The sequence below is a fragment of the Kogia breviceps genome, chromosome 14 (genome assembly GCF_026419965.1).
Source record: "Kogia breviceps isolate mKogBre1 chromosome 14, mKogBre1 haplotype 1, whole genome shotgun sequence".
Lineage (NCBI taxonomy): Eukaryota > Metazoa > Chordata > Mammalia > Artiodactyla > Physeteridae > Kogia > Kogia breviceps.
In genome coordinates this window covers 17,646,509-17,667,911 of record NC_081323.1, presented here as the reverse complement: position 1 = coordinate 17,667,911, position 21,403 = coordinate 17,646,509, and the positions used below count along the sequence as shown (strand labels likewise).

Below are 21,403 nucleotides of genomic sequence, written 5' to 3'. Positions count from 1 at the left end.
CTCTCTCCCTCCTGTGTCCCATCTCTCCACCCCTCTTCCTTCAGGTTCAGAATGTCTTCCTTGATCGACTCTCGCTGTTCCTAGAGTCATCCTGATCCAGACTTCCTCCCTCCATCCTTTCTGGGTGTTCTCTATTTTGCGGGGTGGGGGGGAGCCAGAAGGGAGAGACCCATGGCTCAAGCCCTTTGGGGCCTTGCAGGGAGTCCATGCATTCCAACATTCAGTCCTGTCTACTGAGCACCAGCCATAAGCCAGGTCTGGGGACACAGAAGTGCAAGAGAGCCCTAGCTCTGTTGTTGCAGGACACCTATTCTGGTGAGGAGATCAGGCAGCCAACAGACAGTCATGCAAATGCTCTCAAATCACAATAGTGATGAGAAGTAAGGAGAAGACATGCCTTGTGCTCTCGGAGTGAATAATGGGGTTTTGACCAAATTATAATGGTCAGAAGAATTCCCAGAGGAAGTGGTACCTGAGCTAAGATCTGAAGAATAAGTAGAACTTAGCAAAGAGAGGAGGGACGGGCATGTTGATAGAAGAGAATGTGCAAAGGCCCTGTGTCACGGATGAGCATGTAAAGTTCAAGGTACTGAAAGGCCGGTGGGGCTTAACGGAGGAGACTGTGGTGGAGAGGACACAGCGTGAGATGCGGTGGAGAGAGGGCTGAGGGCCTTTGGAAAAGAAGGGCTCAACACTGAAGGAAGCCATTTGAAGGGTTTTCTGTAGGACAATGACACGTTTCAATTCATACTTTGAGGAGGTCCCTCTGGCTTCTGTTAGAGATCAGACAGGATACATTTGGGGGTCAAAGTAGATGTGGAACAACCAGGAAGAAGGTGGGCAGAGACCAGGTGAGATCCGATGGTGGCTTGGGCACGGATGCTGAGCGCAAAGCGTGGGCAGTGGGGGCATCCAGAAAGATACAAAGGCTTTCATCCTGGGCTCTTCAGGCTTTGGACCAGATATCTGGCCCGGCCTGCACGCCCTTGTCTCTCGAGGGACAGGGTCTCTTTACTGTGCTCTAATTGTTTAGTTTTTCTATTATTATTTTCTCTTATACTATTGCATCATTATACCCATTTTACAGAGAGAAGACTAAGGCTTAGAGTGAGTACACAAGGTCCTACAGACTATAATTTAGTGGATCCCATCTGAACTCACCATCTGATGTGGGGAACAGACGCGTGACCAGGTATTTGAGGGCACTACTACACGATGGTGCTCAAGCAGAGGACGGTCAGAGCAAGCAAAACCTGTGCCTGGAATGCGAGTTCCCTGGCAGCAGAGACTGAGTGTCCTGGTGCCCAGCACAGGGCCTGGCTCAGAGGAGGCCCACACATCATAGGTCTTCATACACATTTCCTGACTGTTTGAACGTCTCTCTGCAACACTACATTTGCAAGAAATCTTTTTTTTTTTTTTTTTTTTTTTTTAAGAACTCTTGCTGTCTGCATTACTCTCTTCCAAGAGACAAATTATAAATGTTTTTCTGATTAGTTCTCCTATTCATAGCCGATTTCTAAATCAGCACAGGAAACAGCTAAGCTAAAACTTCTGCCTCTTTTTTCCTTTACAAGCCGCCTGTATCTTACGCTTTCCTCCTCTAAGCTTTTTCTTAGGCAATGTCTAGACAGTTAAAGAAAACAAAACAAAACACTGAACTGTTCTAGAAATAATTTGTTATTCAGGATTTTTTTTTTTTTTTTTTTTTGGCTGAACTGGGTTACTCTGAGAACTGAGACCAAGGGATGCTTCGTACCCAACTGGTGAGATGTCAAATGGTCCAGGTTGGCTGTGCCATGGCGGACAGGGGCTGTTGTTGACTCCTGTTCTAATCAGAGTATGTGCTTGGCATTTTGTATGAGGTAAGTTTGTCCTCTGTATTTATGTTGTGTAGAAGGCTGTGCACACCAGTATTTGGCAATGATCATACTTGTGTGTGAGCTGTGTGTGGTGTGTAGTTCTATGGCAGTCTCTCTCTCCCTCTCCTCCCGGCACTGAATATCATGCAGGGTCCCACACAAGTACTGTCACTGCCCTTGTTCAGGCCCCCTCGTCCCTTGCTAGGACTCTTGCAGTAGCCTAAGTGGTCCCTCTACCTCCAGCCTCTCTCAATCAAATCCACCTTCCCAATAAGCTGCCCTGGTGATCCTTCCAAAATAGACATCTGATTATGCTTCCCTGCCCCAACCTGGCTTATTCCACATCCCCACATGGGTATTCAGTGAATTTTGCTTAAAATAAGGAGGATGGTGTATCCACACTGTCATCAGTGACCCTGAGAAAGTAACTCTGTGGCTATGAGCAATGGTGCCAGGTACTGTGCCAAGGGTTTTACGAACCTTTTTTCAACCATCCTGTCTTTATTCTTTTCCTCACTTTAAAGGTGAGAAAACTGAAGCTCAGGGAGGTCAGGTCACCTGCCCAGGGCCCCACAGCTGGGATAGGAGCCCAGGCAGTCTGAATCCAGAGGGCTCGAACTACTCTGTGCCTCTGCTTTCATGAAATCACACACCAGGGGGTGCTTCCAGGAACGCTAGAGCTCACTGCTGAGCAAAAGGCAGTGTTCTTCCACAACCTCCCCCCAGGTCCACACAAAACAAACTTTCTCCTGCAGGCTCAGGGCCACCAAACACCCACGCCGACATAGGCCCTGAGTGGCAGGCACTCACCGTAGCGCCCTGCCCCAGACAGCAGTGGGGGATGGCAGGAGTTGTGATGCCCTAAACTCTACTCCTTGTGTGAACAGGGTAACCCTGGCCTCCCTTGAGCCCTGAGCTGGCCCAAGCCCTCAGATGTAGGCCAGAGCTCCTGGCCCCTGCTGAGCATCCATCCTTGCTTGGGACTCTACCTCCTTGGAATAGCATTATCTCTCACCTAGGTGTTCTCAGCCCCTCCTTCATGGGCTGCACCTCGTTCTCCACCCCAAGATGCTGCCATGATGGGTTTTTGCAGAGGGGGCCTGCTGGAAACACCCCTGTGGCTGGGCTTCCTCCCCGACCTGAAGAATTCTTGAGCGGGCAAGATCCAAGCTTCAGAGGTTTCCTGCATCTACTGTGCCTGGACCCAGCTCCCTGCCTGCCCCCTCTGGCTGAGATCAGCCATGCTCTGTCATCCAGGCCAGGGATGGCAGGGAGGCTGAGACAGAGCTCCACGCTTAGCACGTGGACCTAAATCTGGAAACATCAAGGATTATTTGGTAACAAATTCCAGGTAAATAATAGTGAGAGCTTCTTTTCGTCTGTGTTCCCAAAGCCTGGAGCCCCCCCCCAGAAGGTCACCTACAGGATATGATGTTGCCGTATCGATTCTTGTTGCGGTTTTCATCCTCTTTGGCTGTGTCCCACGAGGCTGTCTGCCCCTCCGGTAAGGCCTAGAAAAAAAGGACAGAGTGATTAGAATGGCTGGAGATAGGAGCTTTATCTGGGTGTCCACGGGGAAAATGAGACCCACTGTGATGGGTGACACAGTGCAAAAGACTGTGTGTTCTTGGATGGGGCCTGGGGAGAACGCAGACTTGTCCCCTCCCTGGCTTATTCACCTGTTCAGGGACTCAAATGTTATTGATGTCTTTTGTGTGTCATGAGCTCAAATCTGGTGCAGTAGGGGTGTCATTTGTTCATTCATTCGCTTGATGGATATCTGAATCCCTAATATGTTTGGTGCTCTTCTAGGTACTTGGGATACAGTGAAATAGACAAAGCCCCCTTGAGCTTTCAGTCAACTGGGAGATGCAGCAAATGAACAAGCAAACATATATACTTTTAAATAGTGTAAAATGCGGTGAAGAAAATAAAGCAGGGTAGAGGTGTAGTGATCGTGCATGAGAATTATTTTGGATTTGCACAGTCCGGGAGGGCTTCTCTGAGAAGGTAACATTTAAGCTAATTCCTTCATGATGTGAAAAAGCCAGTCACGCCAAGAAAAGTGGGAAGTGTTTTCCAGGCAGAGAGGACAGTGGATGCAAAGGTGGTAACCGAATGACCACGTTCAAGGATGAGGTGGGGAAAGCAGTGACAAAAGCATCTGGAGAGGCAGGGAGAGTTCAGGCTTTATAAGGCATTGTGGTCACTGGTAACGAGTTGGGTATTATTCCAGGTGTGATAGGAAACCATTCGAGGGTTTTGAGCAGGGCAGTTAGCTAATTTGATTTATGTTTTACAAAGCACATTCTGGCTCATGTATGGAATAGAGACTCTAGGAGGCTCAGGGAGGAAGCAGGGAGATCAGTTAGGAAGTTGTTACAACAGTCCTGCCAAGAGATGATGGTACCTTGGACCAAGATGGTGCAGCAGATGTGGTGAGAAGTGATTACTTTTAGGATGTTCAGCTGAATATTGCAGATTTTGGTTTTCCCCCAGAAGCAGCCTCAGAAACAAGGATTCTAGTGTGAGATTTGTTTGGGAGGTGATCCTAAGGAGCTCATGGGTGGGAGAGTGGGAAAAGTCAGACAATCGAGGGAAGAATGCCAATACAGGGTACATCAATGAACAAATAACCACTGCACCTGAGGCTTAATCCCATGGGCCCATCTCACGGCTCAGAGTTGTTCTCCCAGAGGAAGAAGGGAGTTGGGGTATTTATCCCCCAGTTCCCATCTATCACTGATGAAGGACAACTCTTAGGAAATCCCTTGGCACTTCTGTCATGCTCTGTAGACAAGGTGTGTATATTCTTTTGTCTTAAGGAAGTACTCAGGCAAAAAGTCGCAGGTGCTTGCAGGAGGCAGGCATTGGGTGGGCATACACGGGAAAAGTGAGTGTGGAGGGGGTGTGGTGTTCTGGGTACATAAAGTATTGAATACTTAGAACCACGTATAGCACTTGCTTCCAAACACGTTCAAAACAATTAAAAAAAAAAAAAAAAACAGGAGCAGCAGCAGCCATGTTTGAGATGACTAGTCAACTTTCAAGCTGAGACATTGATCAGGAAGTTGGACACAGAGGTTCAGAGTCAGAGTTAGAAGGAAGGAAGAGATGGGACTCATCACTTTAAGAGAAGACAGACAAGTAAACAACCAAGTGACATGATTTAACAGAGTTATGAGCCACGTGTTATGGAAACACTGGGGAGGGTGCAGCCACTTATCTCACAGAGAAGGAAGATGGGCATTTCAGGGAGTGGGAACAGCTTTAGAAAAGCTGCAGAAGCATGAATGTCAGACCACACCTTGACTACTGCCCCTACCCTGTCCCTGGTAGAACAGGCTGGATGCCCTGCTTATGGCCCCTGCACTACTTCTGAGACGGAATTTGCTACCTCTTCAGTCTACAGAGCTCCCTGTCAGCAGTGCAGGGGAGAGAAGCTTCCAGTCATCTTGATACACCAGCCTTGACTTTGCCCACCTATTTCTTACCAGGTCTACATCTTAAACAAGGAGAAGTCTGTAACCTGACTGGTCAGAAATTCAGCCATTCAGTGGGCAATGTTTTATGGGCAGGCAGGACCACTGTCTATTCAAAGCCCAGACCATGCGTGATTTCCCCCTTTCTTGCTTCCAGTCTCCCATGTCTCTTCCAAGCCAGCCTGGGTGGGTCTTCTTCTAGAGCAGGAGTTGGCAAACGTTTTCTGCAGTGGGTCAGATAATAGGCAGCATGGACTTCGGTAAGCCACAGTCTGTTCCAACTACTCATACTGAATTCCACTGTTGTAGAGGGATCCCCGTCCTAGACACAATGCAAACACATGGGGGCGTGTCTGTGTTCCACTACAAACTGATTTACAAAAAACAAGTGTTGGGCTGGATTGAGCCTGTGGCTGGAGTTTGCTGACCTTTATTCTAGAAGCTTATCTGTGCAGTGGTTGCGTAGATGGGATGGGTGCCCATTTTGCTACCTAGCCATACCAGATTGAATGAAGATGGGGTGAGAGGTCCTTGCCTAGGCTGAGCCATGTTCTCTAACTTAGTTTTGCCCAGGGTTTTAGACTGGGGTAACAGAGTGCCTTCCCAGCAATTACTTGATCAGAATGTTGTTCTTTGTGTGTCAGAAACCCTTAGACTGGTACCCCGGAGGAGAAGCAAAACAGGTTCTAGGCTCTGCCCTAAATCTGAGTGTGAAAAAGTGCTCTGGAGATAGGATGGTGATCGTTCTGCAAACGGAGGGCTTGTCTCTCCTTTTTCTCCTCCTCATCCCGTACTTACTCATTATAATTGACCATCGCCCTGCATCCCTCTTGCCAACCATTTGTAGACCACAAATGGTTCGTGCTTTGGCATGGAACTCTTAGAACCCAGATTCCAGCCCTTGGCCTCTTCCTCTCACCCGAGCCAGCTATAGCTCCAGCTCTTTCAGGCAACTTGCCAGGCCTATATACTCCTGGTTCTCTGCAGGCGTGGGGAGTGCTTGTCTCAGCGGTAGCATTAGAGTTCTTGATGTTTAAGCTGATATTCTGGGGATGGATTTCTACCTGAAACCCTCTGTAATAAAAGCCACTATTCATCTAATATCCACCTAAAGTGCTATGAAACCGAGAATAGCACCCTCTGAATGTTTTCATACTCATTTTTTGGGCAAAAAAATCTGCTGGCTCTCATTAGGTGCCAGGATTCAGGTTACAGTTAGATTAAGGTTTTGTCATGGCTAAACATTAGAATTGTCTGGGGAAGCTTTAAAACTCCCAGGCCTTACCCTGGACCATTAAATCAGAGTCTAATCAGGCATCAGTAGCATTTAAAGCTCCCCAGGTGATTCTCATGTGCAGCCATGATTCTTGCAAATAGTGAATCTACCTGGAGAAATACTTTCCCACAGGTCTCCTCTTGCTTCGGTTTTGTCCCCTCCAATCCATTCTCCTGTATAATCAGAGAGATCTTTCTAATATGTGAATAGGACCCAGTTACTCCCCTTGCCATTGTCACTTCAGTATAAATTCCAAATTCTTTAGCACAAGGTCCTTAATGATGTTACCCCATATGCCCCTCCAGCCTCATTTCTTACCCTTAAAACAATATTTCAGTGATTAGCAACTAAACACAATGCCAGAGACAATTTCAGGTGTTACAGACTTCTGAGACTGACTATAAACACAGTGTTCCTGCTGCCTGAAATTCTCTTCCACCTGAGTCTGGCTGGTAAACTCCTACATATCCTTCAAAACCCATTTCAAGCATCTTTTCTTTTGTGAAACCTTCCTTGTTTACTTTCCCACCATCCCACTGCATCCCCAGCTAGTCAGTCACTTCTATTATTAGCTGGACTCCTTTACATCTGATAATTTGAATGTCTTGTCTTCCAACCTGGTGATGGGCTACTCCAGGTAAAGGGTAGCCTCTTATTCATGTCTGTATCTTCATAACCCAATACTGGCTTTGTATTTCATATGTGCTTGAATCACCCCTTTTGAATAAATGAATGGATGGATAGATGGAAAAAAAAAAAAAAAAAAACAGTGTGTGAGATGGCTTCTGTGCATACAGAGGCAAAGATCCTGGAATCTCAGGGGTGTAAGTGGCCTTGAAAATAATTTGTTTGCGCTCCCTTCCACAATGGCCTTCCAGGCAGCTGATAAGCTGATCCCTAACGTCTGTTAATTGGATACCATCAAACTTGGATGCCCTTGGTGATGGAGAGCTCACTACACCATAAAGCTTCCTGCCTCACTTTTGGACAGACCCTCTGGGCATTTCTTTGTTTACTCTGCCTCCATGTACTTCGCCTTTGCCCTGATCCACGGGGCCCCACAGAGTATGTATGCACCCTCTGCACCACGATACTGCAGAAGTTTAATGAACGTCCCTGTCCACCCTCAGAGTCCTGAAATGGCACAGTTTGGGAGTCCTTTCAACATCCAGGCCATGCTCTTCAGGATAAACCCAGTGCGAAGATATCCTTTGAAAAATCTCAGGTAGTTGTGATGAGTGGCACGTCTCCATGGGAGATCTTGCAGGCTCCTGGCACAGTCTTGGGAACCTCTCTGTCCCCCTGGTGGGGGATGAAGGAGAATCTGTGCGCCCGGGGGCTGTGATGATGTCGGCAAAGGCTGAGAGGCAACACCTCACGCAGCCGCCCAGGAGTGAGTGGTAATGACCCCTTAGTTTGCAGACTTTGATCACACATCCATTTCCATTTTTAGGGAGCTGCAACCTAATAGGGGATAATCTCAGGAAGGAAGAAAATATGAGCGGCTAAAAGTATGAAAGGGAGTCTCATCTCTGTCTTCAAAGTGAGCCAGCCGAGGGGGATTATTTTTGCATTAGTGGCTAGTTACAGTAGATTGACCAGGGAATGGTGGCAGTCACTAGGAGCTAATCACATTCCTCTGAAACCAAAATTGCCATCTCATTATATTCATCCATTATCAATCTCTGCTTTCCTTTTCTCATTCTCTTCTCCTTAGAGTGTTGAGCTCTACTTTTTTTTTTTTTGCGGTACGCGGGCCTCTCACTGTTGTGGCCTCTCCCGTTGCGGAGCACAGGCTCCGGATGCGCAGGCTCAGCGGCCATGGCTCACGGGCCCAGCCGCTCCGCGGCATGTGGGATCTTCCCGGACCGGGGCACGAACCCGTGTCTCCGGCATCGGCAGGCGGACTCTCAACCACTGCGCCACCAGGGAAGCCCTTGAGCTCTATTTTTACACTCTTCTCTTAGTGTGGAAATGTTTCCAACTCTTCCACAGTGTTGCTTTTCTAAGTCAGTCATTTTTTTTTTTTAAGATGTTGGAGGTAGGAGTTTTATTAATTTATTCATTTATTTTTGCTGTGTTGGGTCTTCGTTTCTGTGCGAGGGCTTTCTCTAGCTGTGGCGAGCAGGGGCTGCTCTTCATCGCGGTACACCTCTCACTATCGCGGCCTCTCTTGTTGCGGAGCACAGGCTCCAGACGCGCAGGCTCCGTAGTTGCGGCTCACGGGCCCAGTTGCCCTGCGGCATGTGGGATCCTCCCGGACCAGGGCTCGAACCCATGTCCCCTGCATTAGCAGGCAGATTCTCAACCACTGCGCCACCAGGGAAGCCCTAAGGCAGTCATTTTTCATTTTCTTTCTTTTTCTTTTTCTTAAGTCCTAAAAGGTGTATTGGGGGATGTCTGCATCTCTGCAGGTCTGAGCTGTGGTATTCATAGAATCCTCAAAAGGCAGATCTGAAAGGATCTTTTGAGAATGTTATTGCCTCACTTTACAGATCAGCAAAGTGAGGTCTGAAAACATGAAATGACTCACCCAGGAATGCATATTAAGTGAGCCCTTCTTCCCTCCATCGCTTCTTCCTTCTCTCTTTCCTTCTTTTCCAATGACCATCTGGGTGCTAGGACTACACTAGCTCCTAGAAATAATAGCAATGAACGCGGCAGACAAGATCTCACGGACTTTATGTCCTAGTTGTGGGAAGGTGCAAACAATAAACAAGATAATTATTGTTTAAAACAAGTGCTACAAAGGCAACAAAGTCCTGGGATAGACAGTGACTCTGGACAAGGCACCACTTTAGGTAGGGTAGCTTGGGCAGAACTGTTCTAAAAGGTGGCATTTGAGAAGGAAAAGCCCCTGAGTTCCAGGAGCTGGCTTGGCACTCCCAGCTGGACCTTGGTGTTTTCCTGTTGAACTTAAACAATTTCACAGAATGCCAACACCAGACAAAGCTCCTCTGAGACCAGGATGGAACAAGGCTAAAACTAGACCACTCTGTAGTCATATCCAAACACAAACAGGAATATTGCCCAAAAGCCAAAAATACCCACAACAACCCACCCCCTATCCTGGCTCATGTGAGCGATGCTGCCCCTTTGCCAATTTCAGCTGCAGCCTCGAGCCTGTTCCCCCTTCTAATAGTTAAGGTTTATTAAGGTACCCAATCCTACCACTTCCTATTGGTATCTAATCCAGAACAAAGCCCCAAATCACCTAACACAGCTCACATCCTATGAGTCCTTTCTGACACCCTCTTCCTGAGATTTCCCACAGTTCGTAAATCCAGCTTATTCAACTCCAGGTGAATTTCTACTGGTCTCCTGTTGACACATTTGAGCTGAAAAACAGATGATGAGTGGAAGCCAGCTATGGCAAGAGCTAGGGGAAGAATGTTCCCGGATGACAGTGGGTGTAGAGGCCCGGAGATGGAATGAGCTTGGTGTGTTCTAGGACTTGAAGGGAGGCTCTGCAGAGCTGAGAGAATATAAGTGACACATCATGTGGATGGGGAAGGTGTGGTGCTCAGTTGAGGTCTTGTGGACCACGGCCAAGAATGAGAGTTTTATTTTAAGTCAATGGGGATGCTTTGGACATTTTTAAAGATGAGGAGGCGAAGCCAGTACCAGCATCGTGACAAGTGGCTAAGAGCACTTGTCTCTTAAACCTTTCCTGTATCCTTCTTGACAGGCTTCATAGACTTTAGGATAAGATTATCATCTGGTACCTGTCCCAGACCAACTCTCCTTACAGTTGGTAGGCATTCCACCGACCCACCCACCATCCCTCCCTCCCAGTCGTGGAGCTGAGGTCCTGGAGCCAGGGGGAGCTCAGATCACCTGACCACAAGTCACCGGCTTCTTCTGACCTGTTATGCTGAGTCACAGGACGCTGCAACCTACCCCGGTTTTCCCCCTTAACACTTCAATTTCTTGTTAGAACTGAGAATTGGCCCTGATGTCTGCGTGGCTGATTCCTCTTCCTACCTGCTGGTTTGGCCCTACTGAGATATGAAAGTCCTTTCTGAAGCTTGCCATCCTTCTTTGGACACTCTTCTCTGTACCTAAGCCTCCTTGAGTTAGGCCCCAGATAGCGAGACATCAGAACACAGAGTTTCCAAGAGTAGCTCACCTCCAATCCATGGCTGAGAGTATCCTGCTCCATTTCCTTTACTTGTTCACCCACTAACCTCAGCAGATTCTGCCAGCTATGAGGCCCTCCTCACTGCCTTTGGCTTGACTGTATCCTTGGAGATAATTGGATATGATATGCCCTGGGGTGTAGCAAAACCAGGCCCAGGGAATGCTGACCAGGCAGTTCCTGGCTGATGCTTCAGGGCACAGCCGAGGGCCTGCTTCCTCCATGATCAGTCTGGCCTGCCAGGGTTTCTCCGTGCCCCCACCCGCCACTGCACTCTCCCGATGCAGGGAAGATCCCAGAGAGTCTTCACAAAGGAGGAGCCATTTTACCTGGGTCTTTCACACATCTATCTCGCCAAGACACATCTCTTGCCGTGCCTTTGAGAGGGAAAAGGCAGGGCTTTGCAAAAGGGAGACAGACTAGAGTGTTTGGATATTTTTACTGCAAATCATTTTACCACTCCAAGTCTCAATTAACTTTTTTGAAAATTAAGTCATTAATACACCCTTCAGGTTAGGTGTGGGGGAAGGATTTGACTACACGGGGGCAGCATGGGGAATTCTTTTGCCAATGGAACTCTTATGTACCCTGACTGTCTTGGTGTCTATGTGACTCCATGCATGTTAAAACTCAAAGAACTGTATACCCTGCGACCCCCAAATAAATTTTGCAGCATATAAATTTAAAAATGAAAAAAATACAACCCACGGAGTTTTGTGATGATTAGTGATTACCTGAGATAATGCCTGTAGGCACCTAACCCAATGCCTGGCACATCCTTCCATCCCAAGGATATGCTATCCATCCCCCTTGTTTCACTCCCAGAATTCATTCTCTGCCTCCTATTGAGCAGAAACATCCAGATTACTGTCACAAGACAAAAGAGGGGGGCTCCTTGCACCATCCTTCCTGGTTTGCCTCAGACCAAAGGGGTTCCCGGGATGTAGAACTTTCGTTTAAAACTGGGACCATCCTGGGAAAACTGGGACAATCTGGTCACAGGTAAGACACAGTATTAAGGGAGTGAGAAGGAGTTTTATGGGCGGCTGGAAGCCTAAGGTCTGGTCTCAGCTGAGGTCCATGAGCTCAGTAAATACCCATGTTTACTGAAGACCATGGATAGCTGGTGGATGGCAAGGGCTGCCATGGATGGCTGTACAGGTTGTGCACAACGCAAGAGCACCAAATCTAAGGGAGCACCGTTCATCTGGTAGGCATGACAGATTTCTGGATATACTATGAACATCTTCTGCAAGGTGATAAAGTCAAGTATCTTGAGACAGGTGTACCTTTTGCTATTTCACTCTAAGGTGCTATACAGCACCTTATACAGTATGAGTTAGCGGTGGCCCTGGCAGAGACCACGCTTTCAACAAATGCCTCCTTCTCTGCTGAAAAGCACATGCCTTAGGGATTATAAATGTGGACAGAGAAGGCAGGAGAGGATGACTAATGACATCTACTCAGAGTGGCATCAGGAGAGCAAATATTATTATGTGCCATGCCACTAAGTAGACGGTAATTTAAGAGTTCTGCTGGGGATGTTGAGTCAAAAATCAGAGGGCAGCAAGATGGGGCTATTTGTCTGTGACAGGAGTTTGGAACAAGCAGAATAGTTGAGTGTCTATCTGCATACAGAGTCACAAAGCACCCTTTAAAAGGACCCACTGAAAGCTACAAGATCTCTTTTAAATGACACAGTTTAGGTCAGCTGTTCTCAAACTTTGGTAGGGACCCAGATTTTCTAGAGAATTTGGTAGAATGCAGAGGCCTGGGCCCTGTTCTGCATCCATGAGCCTGTGTCTCAATGTTCTTTACTAACTCCAGGGGGTTCTGACACATAACACAGTTTAAGAACCACTGTTTTAGGCAGAAAGGTGATTAGAAACAGCAAATTCCTAGGGAAGACTCACTCTGAAGACACTCTATGCACCTATAGAGACAGCCCACGATGTGAGGGTCTTTCCGTGTTAGTGTCTTTCTTTAAGAAATACTGCCTTTTAAATTTCTGGATGGCACTATTTTTTTTTCAGTTTTTTAAAATTGAAGTATAGTTGATTTACAAATTGTGCCAATCTCTGTGGTACAGCAAAGTGACTCAGAGTCTAAAATACGGCACAGATGAACCTATCTACAAAACAGAAACAGACTCATAGACCCACAGAACACACTTGTGGTTGCCAAGGGGGATGGAGGAGGCAGAGAGATGGACTTGGAGGTTAGGGTTGGTAGATGCAAACTATTACATTTAGAATGGATGGGACTATTCTTTTTATTTTATTATTATTTTTTAAACATCTTTATTGGAGTATAATTGCTTTACAATGGTGTGTTAGTTTCTGCTGTATCACAAAGTGAATCAGCTATATGTATACATATATCCCCATATCCGCTCCCTCTTTCATCTCCCTCCCACCCTCCCTATCCCACCCCTCTAGGTGGTCACACAGCACTGAGCTGATCTCCCTGTGCTATGTGGCTGCTTCCCACTAGCTATCTATTTTACATTTGGTAGTGTATATATGTCCATGCCACTCTCTCACTTCGTTGATGGGACTTTTTTTTTTTTTTTTTCCAGTATGCGGGCCTCTCACTGTTGTGACCTCTCCTGTTGTGGAGCGCAGGCTCCGGAAGCGCAGGCTCAGTGGCCATGGCTCACGGGCCCAGATGCTCCATGGCATGTGGGACCTTCCCGGACCGGGGCACGAACCATGTCTCCTGCATCGGCAGGCGGATTCTCAACCACTGTGCCACCAGGGAAGCCCGATGGGACTATTCTTAACCATAAAGTTTTTCACCAGTATTCTGCAAATCAATTAAATTACTATTTAGTATACTATTTTCCACATGCTTCATAGAAGAGAGATGAGTAAGATGCTGGCCCTACTTCCAAGAGGCCTACAGTTTGATGGGAAAGCTCATACCATAATAGGGTACATCTATTCCTCCCATCTCTGAGCCTATGACCTGGGGGACCCCTGTATCCCATTCCAGGCTACAGACTTCTGGTCCTGTCCACACATTTTCTCCATCTGCATGTATGAGCTTCTGGAAGGGTGCCTCTGGGTCAACAGCTCTCCCCTAAACTTGAAGTCAGCTAGAGTTAAGGGGTGGACTGTCCAAGGCCATGATTTACCTTGTTAATTCTGTTCAGGAAAACTGTGAAAACTTCCTATCTGTCTCCCCAACTAGTTTCATTTTGATTTTTCTTTTTTCATAGACAGGCATCTTTGTTTCCTGTCTAAGAGCTGGCTTGCAACATTTCAACTCTTTTATGTTTCTGAGCCCCTAAACCTCTGTTTCACTCTGTCACACATGCTTTTCCTCTACCCAGCCTTCTACTTTTCTTCAGCTCAGTGCCTCATCTTTTAGAAAGCTTCTGATTGATGCTGGCAGTAATAACTGACAAAAAGCAAAAATAAACGACAAAAGCCTGCATTCACCCTGCACCGCCCCTTCTCATGGGTCTACAGAGCATGTTAACTAGAGTTCCGCTATGCGATTACATGGTGTGATAAGACCATGAGCTTCCTTCAAAGTAGGGTCTTTATTTTCTTTCTGTATCTTTCTAACTACCTCCAGTAAACTACACACTGTAAGGTACTCAGTAAGTGTTTCTGGCCAAATGAAGTACCAGCATAGATTATCAGCCTTCAGGAGTCCATGCTATGTAGTCACACATGTCACAGAAGATGAAACATGGACCCAGAGATGGAAGAGTCTTGTCCAAGTCCACCCAGCATTAGCAGATTAAGAACCACGTCTTGACTCTCACTTGAGACGCTTTTCTATGGTACCACCTGAAAATTGCTCACTTGGTTGGGGAGGATTCTAATTAAACAGAAAATATTGTTTGCTGGGTTCCAAACAGAATACTAAGTAGAAGAATAAAAATAAGCTCAAAGGAAAGGACTCAGTTAACAGTCTCTTGTACATGAGCTCTTTCTTGCTAGGAAAACTTCCAAGTCTGAAACCACATGGTTCCTGATGTCTTTTGGCCACCTCTGGAAAAGGCCCAGTTTCTCCTTATTTTAATCCACGGTGAGTGGAATGAAAATGAGCAGGCGGAGTCAAGTCTTTCTATTTTGGTCATTATGAGTTTCCAGAGTTGGAGAACAAGCATGGTTTTCCCTTTCACGATTTGGGCTCCTGCCACTAATTCCCCAAGCCCCTACCCAAGAATCACTCATTTGCAAATTGAGAAGCTGGACCGGAATCTCTCAGAGATCACCTGCTGTGGTATGTTCTGGGACTCTCTTACCAACTGAGGGGAGAAAAAAATTGTGGGAGAAGCAGGAGGTCCACTCTGTCTCTGCTCAGAGCAGGGAAGAGGGCACCTGGGGAGATCTGAAGCATCCATCTCCTTGGTTACACTCCATCGGGAGGCTGCCTGCCCACCAACACTTAGATGATTAAGAGAAAGATGGCAACACTGGCCTCACCCCACACAAGCCATGCACATGGCACGTCTGCCCAGAGCTGGAAAATGAACAAGTGTTTGCTCTTCATTAGGCTGCGTCATACTCCTCACAGCTGTTCCCTGTTGCCTTAAATAATCTTAATGGAGCTGTAGTAACCAATACCTTCTGGTTTCCCTACTGGGCTTGTTCTATTCATTATGACGACAGGCTGCCTGGATTGGACTGGATTAACATGCTTCTCTTCCTTCTCTCCATCGCAAAGTCCCATCACCCTATTGCCCCACATCCTGCCCAAACTTGATACTCATCTGACCATGACGGGGGCTGGCATTCTAGGACTCACAGACAATCCCACTCTCCAGCCAACATCTGTTAGCATTTGATGGCATGCTTAGGATTTTTGGTTTGTAACTGGGGAAGGTGGGAGAATTTGGGCTGGGGGAGGTAGGAGGGGGAGGAGGGAAGACTCTGCAGTCCAGGATCACGTGAAGAAGCCCCTTGACTCTAATGTGACTGTGGTCCAATAGCAGGGCAGATTTGTGGGGTCCTCACATGCCTCCATGGGCATCGGATGTGACCAGCAGCAAGTACAGCAGGTGAGGGGAAGGGTCTGTGGACACAAGCAGGGCATGTGCTGGGGACTCCACGGGTCCCCTCAGACCAGCGTCTCAACCTTGAAATTACATTAGAGTCATCTGGAGAGCTTAGGAGATACTGATCCCTGGATCCCACGTCCAGAGATTCTGATTTAATTGGTCTGAAGGATGGCCCGGGTGTTGGTGTTTTTAAAACTTCCCTGGGTTATTCTAATGTGCAGTCAAGACTGAAAACCCCTAAGACTCAGATCTGTATGGGAAGTGCAGTTAATTTGCCTTTGGTCTCCTTGAGTTCTTAGGAACCCGAGGTCCCTGGTCAATCACGGTGGCTAGGACTTGAGACACAACTATGGGGGTGGTAGCCCCAGAGAGTGGGGTCCAGTGGAGCTACAGGTGGGATGGGAGATCCAGCTGGCCTGGACAATTGGTTCCCACTGAGACTTCCAACGTATCATGGACAGAAGCACTCTTTGGATCCACTCTGACCACTGTCTTCACGCCCATTGTATAAATATGAAAATGGAGGCCCAGAGAGGGGGAGTAACTGGCTCAGGGTCACCCAGAGAGTTAATGAAAGAGACGGGGCTTAAATCTAGGCATTTTGACTCTCAATTCAGGACCATTCATGCATTATTTCAAGTCACGGAGCTTAAAATATATACATTGAGAGGTTCAAATTTGCATGCTAAAGAGAGCAGGCTGATTTTATGGCTCGACATGAAAGAATGTGTGTGGGTTTGTCTAGGCTCGGGGCCCAGTCTCCAGGTTCAGGCAAACCCATAGTTTCCTTGAATTACTGTCCCAGCCCCCTACCTGCCTCTGATCTCCCTGTTTTGATCTACGACAAATAGTTGCATCTAAAATGCGGGAGGGAAGAGATATGGGAACGTATGTATATGTATAACGGATTCACTTTGTTGTAAAGCAGAAACTCACACACCATTGTAAAGCAATTATACTCCAATAAAGATGTTAAAAATAAATAAATAAAATAAAATAAAATGCGAATCCAGCTTAAAAAAGTCCTGCTCCCTTCAGTGGCTCTCCATTGCTCCTGGAATAAAATCCAAGGCCCCTGCTCACGCCCCATGCCTGCCTGCCTCTACTAACAATTGCAGCCCCATCTCCTTCTATGCTCCCTCCTATTTCTCAAGCTTTGGCTTAGGCTTTATGTCTTCCAGAAAGCCACTGGCTATCCATCCTCAGGCTAGGCTTAATGCACCCCACCCCCACGGGCTCTGACAGCACTCTGGGGATACCTCTACTGTGACATTTTGCCAAACAGTGAAATAGTTAGTCTATAGGCCCATCACGAAGAATAAGCTCTAAGCTCCCCAGAAGGCAAGGACTCTATCTTGTCTCCTCAGTTTCTAGAGTCCAGTATGATGTTTGGTCTATGAAAAGTGCTCTGAACATCTCACAGTTGAACTTCTGTGTTTTTAATATCATCTATGTGTCAATGGCTCCCAAAGGTTTCTCCTCAGTCCAGGCTTCTTTCCCAGATTCCAGACTCATATATCCAGCTACCTACTTTCCATCTCCACTAAGATATCTAATAGACATCTTAGTTCAAAATCAAACTCCCCAATCCTTCCTTATCCCCAAGTCTGTTCCACCTGCAGCCTTCCCATCTCCACTGGTGGCAACTCCATCCTTCCAGTGGCCTGGGTAATAACCTTGGAGTCACCCTTGATTCCGATTCCTCTCTTTCTCTCCCAGACCACATGGAATGTGTTAGAAAATCCTGTTGGCTCTATCTTTAAAATACATTCAGAATCCAGCCACCTCCTTCCACCACTGCTGCCACATCCTGGGTGAGTCAGCACTGTCTCTCTGCTGGGTCACTGCAGTGGGCTCCCAACTGGTTTCCCTGCTTTTACCCTTTCCTCCCTCTGTCTATCTCCACAGAGCAGCAAGAATCAATCTTTCAAAATAATGTCAGAAAATTATCATTTGTCTTCTCAAAACTCTGCAGTGGCTTTCCATTTCATTCAGAGTAAAAGCCAAAGTCCCTATAATGGCTTACAAGGCACTATATGGTCAGGTCCCCTTTATTTCTCCAATTGCACCTTCTATTACTTTTCTTTCTTGTTCACTGGACTCACACCATGCTTGACCTCCTTTTACATGCCAGATATATTACTCCCTTGATCTTGACTCTTTTCCTCCAGATACTTTCCAGCATGTCTCTGCTCAAATCTCATATTCTAATTAAAGACTGCCCTACCAGCCTGTTTACTACTGGAACTCCTTCTCCTTGCGCGTGTCCCTTCCTTGCGCTTCTCTTTCATTTCCCATGCTACTTACTTGTGGAAGGCTGTATTATCCACAGATTATATTTTCCAATCCTCCTGTTCTGTATTCTCTCTTAGAATCTTGCAGCTACACCTCCCTTCATCAAGAGATGGAGTCTAATTCCCCTCCCCTAGAATGTGGGCAGTTATTGTTTGCGTATAACCAATATGAGGTGGTTGGAGTGATGCTGTGTGGCTGTAGGTAACAAGGGGTGATGCACTTTCCACCTTGTTACCTAGCGGGCTCACCAGCGGAGCTCTGCGCCACCATGTAAGAAGTTCAGTGGTCCCGAGGCAACCATGCTGTGAGGAAGCCCAAGCCACCAGAAGAGGCTGAGTGTAGGTGGTCCTGCTGGCAATCCCAGCTGAGATCCCAGTTGTTAGCTATCTGAGGAAGACACTTTCAGATCTTTAGTCCCAAGCCTTAGAGCATTCCCAGTCAAGGCTTTAGACATCATGGAATAGAGACAAACTATCCCTCTTGTACCCTGTCCAAATGCCTGATCCACAGAATCAGTGAGCACGATAAATTGGCTGTTTTACATCACTAAGATTTAGGGTGGTTTGTAACATAGCAAACAGTGTTTTTCACTGTCTAACATACTATATTATTTACTAATGTATTACATTAAGTAAGTTATTGTAAAATAGCTTCCTTATTTTTAAGTCTATTGTTTATTTTGGGTTTCCTCTGCTAGACAACAAGCTTCACAAGGGCATGGATCTTTGTCCATTTTTGTTCTCTGTCGTATCCCAAATACCTCGAACAGTGATTAGAAATAGTAAATACTCAGTAAGTGTTTAATGAACAAATTTGTAAGTGATTGTAAAACTTAAGTGAATTTTATAAGACACAGCTTGCTATAGCTGAGAGGTCCCTTATATGTCAACTTGTCAAACCCGCTAATTTGTATGAAAAAAATGAGCAGGGTAGGGGAGTGACAGGCAAGAAACAGAGCACATGGCGTGTGGATTTGATAGTAGGATTGAAGACCCGGGAATCACATATCTACAGTAGGAAAGAGTCTTCAAGTAGATTTGTGATTCTTTGTTCAGTATGTAGATTCCAGACATCACAGGAGGATTGATGATCAAAGCAATATCCAGCTATAGTCTAAGGAACTGGAAAGACATTGTGGAAAGATTCCTATGAAGTAATGTTTTCCAATTAACCTCTAGTTAATCAGGAAATGCTGTTAACTAGAAGCTAAGCATTCAAGCTAACTGATTAATATAATTTGAACTATCTGAGGGCAAGTCTAGTCTACCTAATGATATTTCTGGTTCAAGTTCAAATAATGAAACATTTACTGTTTTCTCTCTCATTATAAAAGCAGTTCATTTCCATGCTAGGAAATTTGGAAAATGTAAAAAGGCACAAAAAAATAAATGAAAAAAAAAATCAATCCAAATCCCACCACATAAGGATGGATACCTTTTCAAGATAGCATTCTGGAAGGAAATGCACCGAAGTCGTCAAATGTATTTGCATTTCTGTTTTCAAATTTTAGATTGCAAGTTCTTAGAACAGTGTTTCTAAGGCTTTGACTACTTGGCCCCCATTCTGATAAGCCACATATGTCCCTTAATGCTATCTGAAACTTTAAAACAAATTAAATATTATGACTAATGACTTATTAAACCTTCATGACATTGAATATGACTTTACAAACAACACACCCTCTCCTGACATTCACTCACCACACAGGTCTACACAAGTGAGTGTGAGTACACACACATGCCCCGCCCCCCATACTTTAAGGGGTTGGGATTGAGGCAGGAGAGAGATGGGTCCCAGGCTGAGCAGCTGCAAACAGTCTCCTGCAGATACTTCGAAATAAACATAATGACAGGAGCAGAGCCCTGCTTGAGTAAAAGATAAGGCGAGCACATTTTTCTTATTCCTGTGGTCAAGGAGACATCCTAGACCACACAGGTGCAGAAAAGATCCTCAGGGGTCAAAGGTGAGAGGGGGCGCCAGCCCATAATATGTCCCGCCAACCTCCCAGAAACCCTCGCGCAAGAATTCATCTTGGCTGAAAGCTGTGCATGCACGTCGGGCAGGGCCCTGAGTCAGGCCAAATGTGGGCATGGGCAAGATGACTGGCCAGAGGGAACCTGGAAAACTGCCCTCACGTAAGCAATTTTAGCCACTCCTACTGGGCGCGACTCACTCTGAGTCTGCCTGTGTGTACTTCCACACGTACTTTGCTTCTAATAAACGTTTTGTCTGCTTCATAATCTCTGTCTCTTTGCTGAATTCTTTTTTCAAAGAAGACAAGGACCGAGGTCCAGCCACTGGACCCCATGGCCCCCTGAGATCAGGATCATTTAACCAACCTCCTAGGAAATAAGGCCCAGGGATGTGAGGTGATGAGACCATCACCTGCAATTCTTATCCCAGTATCCTCCCCAAATTTATAGATTGAGTATATGAAAAATACTATTTTACTTAGACCATAGTTGAAATTAACTGCTGGGGACAAGAATAAAGGCACAGATGTAGAGAATGGACTTGAGGATATGGGGAGGGGGAAGGGTAAACTGGGACGAAGTGAGAGAGTGGCATGGACATATAGACACTACCAAATGTAAAATAGATAGCTAGTGGGAAGCAGCTGCACAGCACAGGGAGATCAGCTTGGTGCTTTGTGACCACCTAGAGGGGTGGGATAGGGTGGGTGGAAGGGAGATGCAAAGAGGGAGGGGATATGGGGATATATGTATACGTATAGCTGATTCACTTTGCTATAAAGCAGAAGCTAACACACCATTGTAAAGCAATTAAACTCCAATAAAGATGTTAAAACAAAAAAAAACAAACCAAAACAAAAGAAGTTAACTGCTGGTTTTCCTGAGCTGGTAATTACTCATGTCCATTGACATAAACGTTTTTGTTTGCATAACTGTGTCAAACGTTCTCCTTGCTACCATGTTTTATACTCTCAAAGTTTTAGGACCAGACAGGGCCTTAGTAATCACCTATCCAAACTCTTCATTCAACTAATAAAGAACTTTAAAACTCAGGTAGCAAAACGATAGGCCACACAGTTTGTTGTATTGGAATCTGGATGTCTGGACACCCCCTACCGCCAAATTTAGCACAATTTCATGACCTCACATAACTTCTGAAATATTGCTTTGTAAGCTCTTTCTCAGAATATAGTCTGAGAGATAAACTTAGTCTGCAGTATCAAGAATTCCAAATGTGTAGCATCTGAGCCAATGCATTTTCACTGCACACAGTGAAACTGAACCTAGCATATCTGGGCCACATGATGCATGTGAGAAAAAAAAAAGAAAACACAAAACACCACCACCACCACAACAAAAC

At 46.1% G+C, this 21,403-nt stretch overlaps 1 protein-coding gene across 27 annotated transcripts in view; it reads right to left on the bottom strand.

Moving 5' to 3' along the window:
- Window positions 1-21,403, bottom strand: part of PTPRT (protein tyrosine phosphatase receptor type T) — a 1,303,183-nt gene that overhangs the window by 71,605 nt on the left and 1,210,175 nt on the right. For all 27 annotated transcript variants that reach the window (XM_067013228.1, XM_067013229.1, XM_067013240.1 and 24 more), the window contains one exon: window positions 3,286-3,373. In XM_067013228.1, the coding sequence (XP_066869329.1) occupies window positions 3,286-3,373 (88 nt within the window). The remainder of the gene's footprint in view (window positions 1-3,285; window positions 3,374-21,403) is intronic.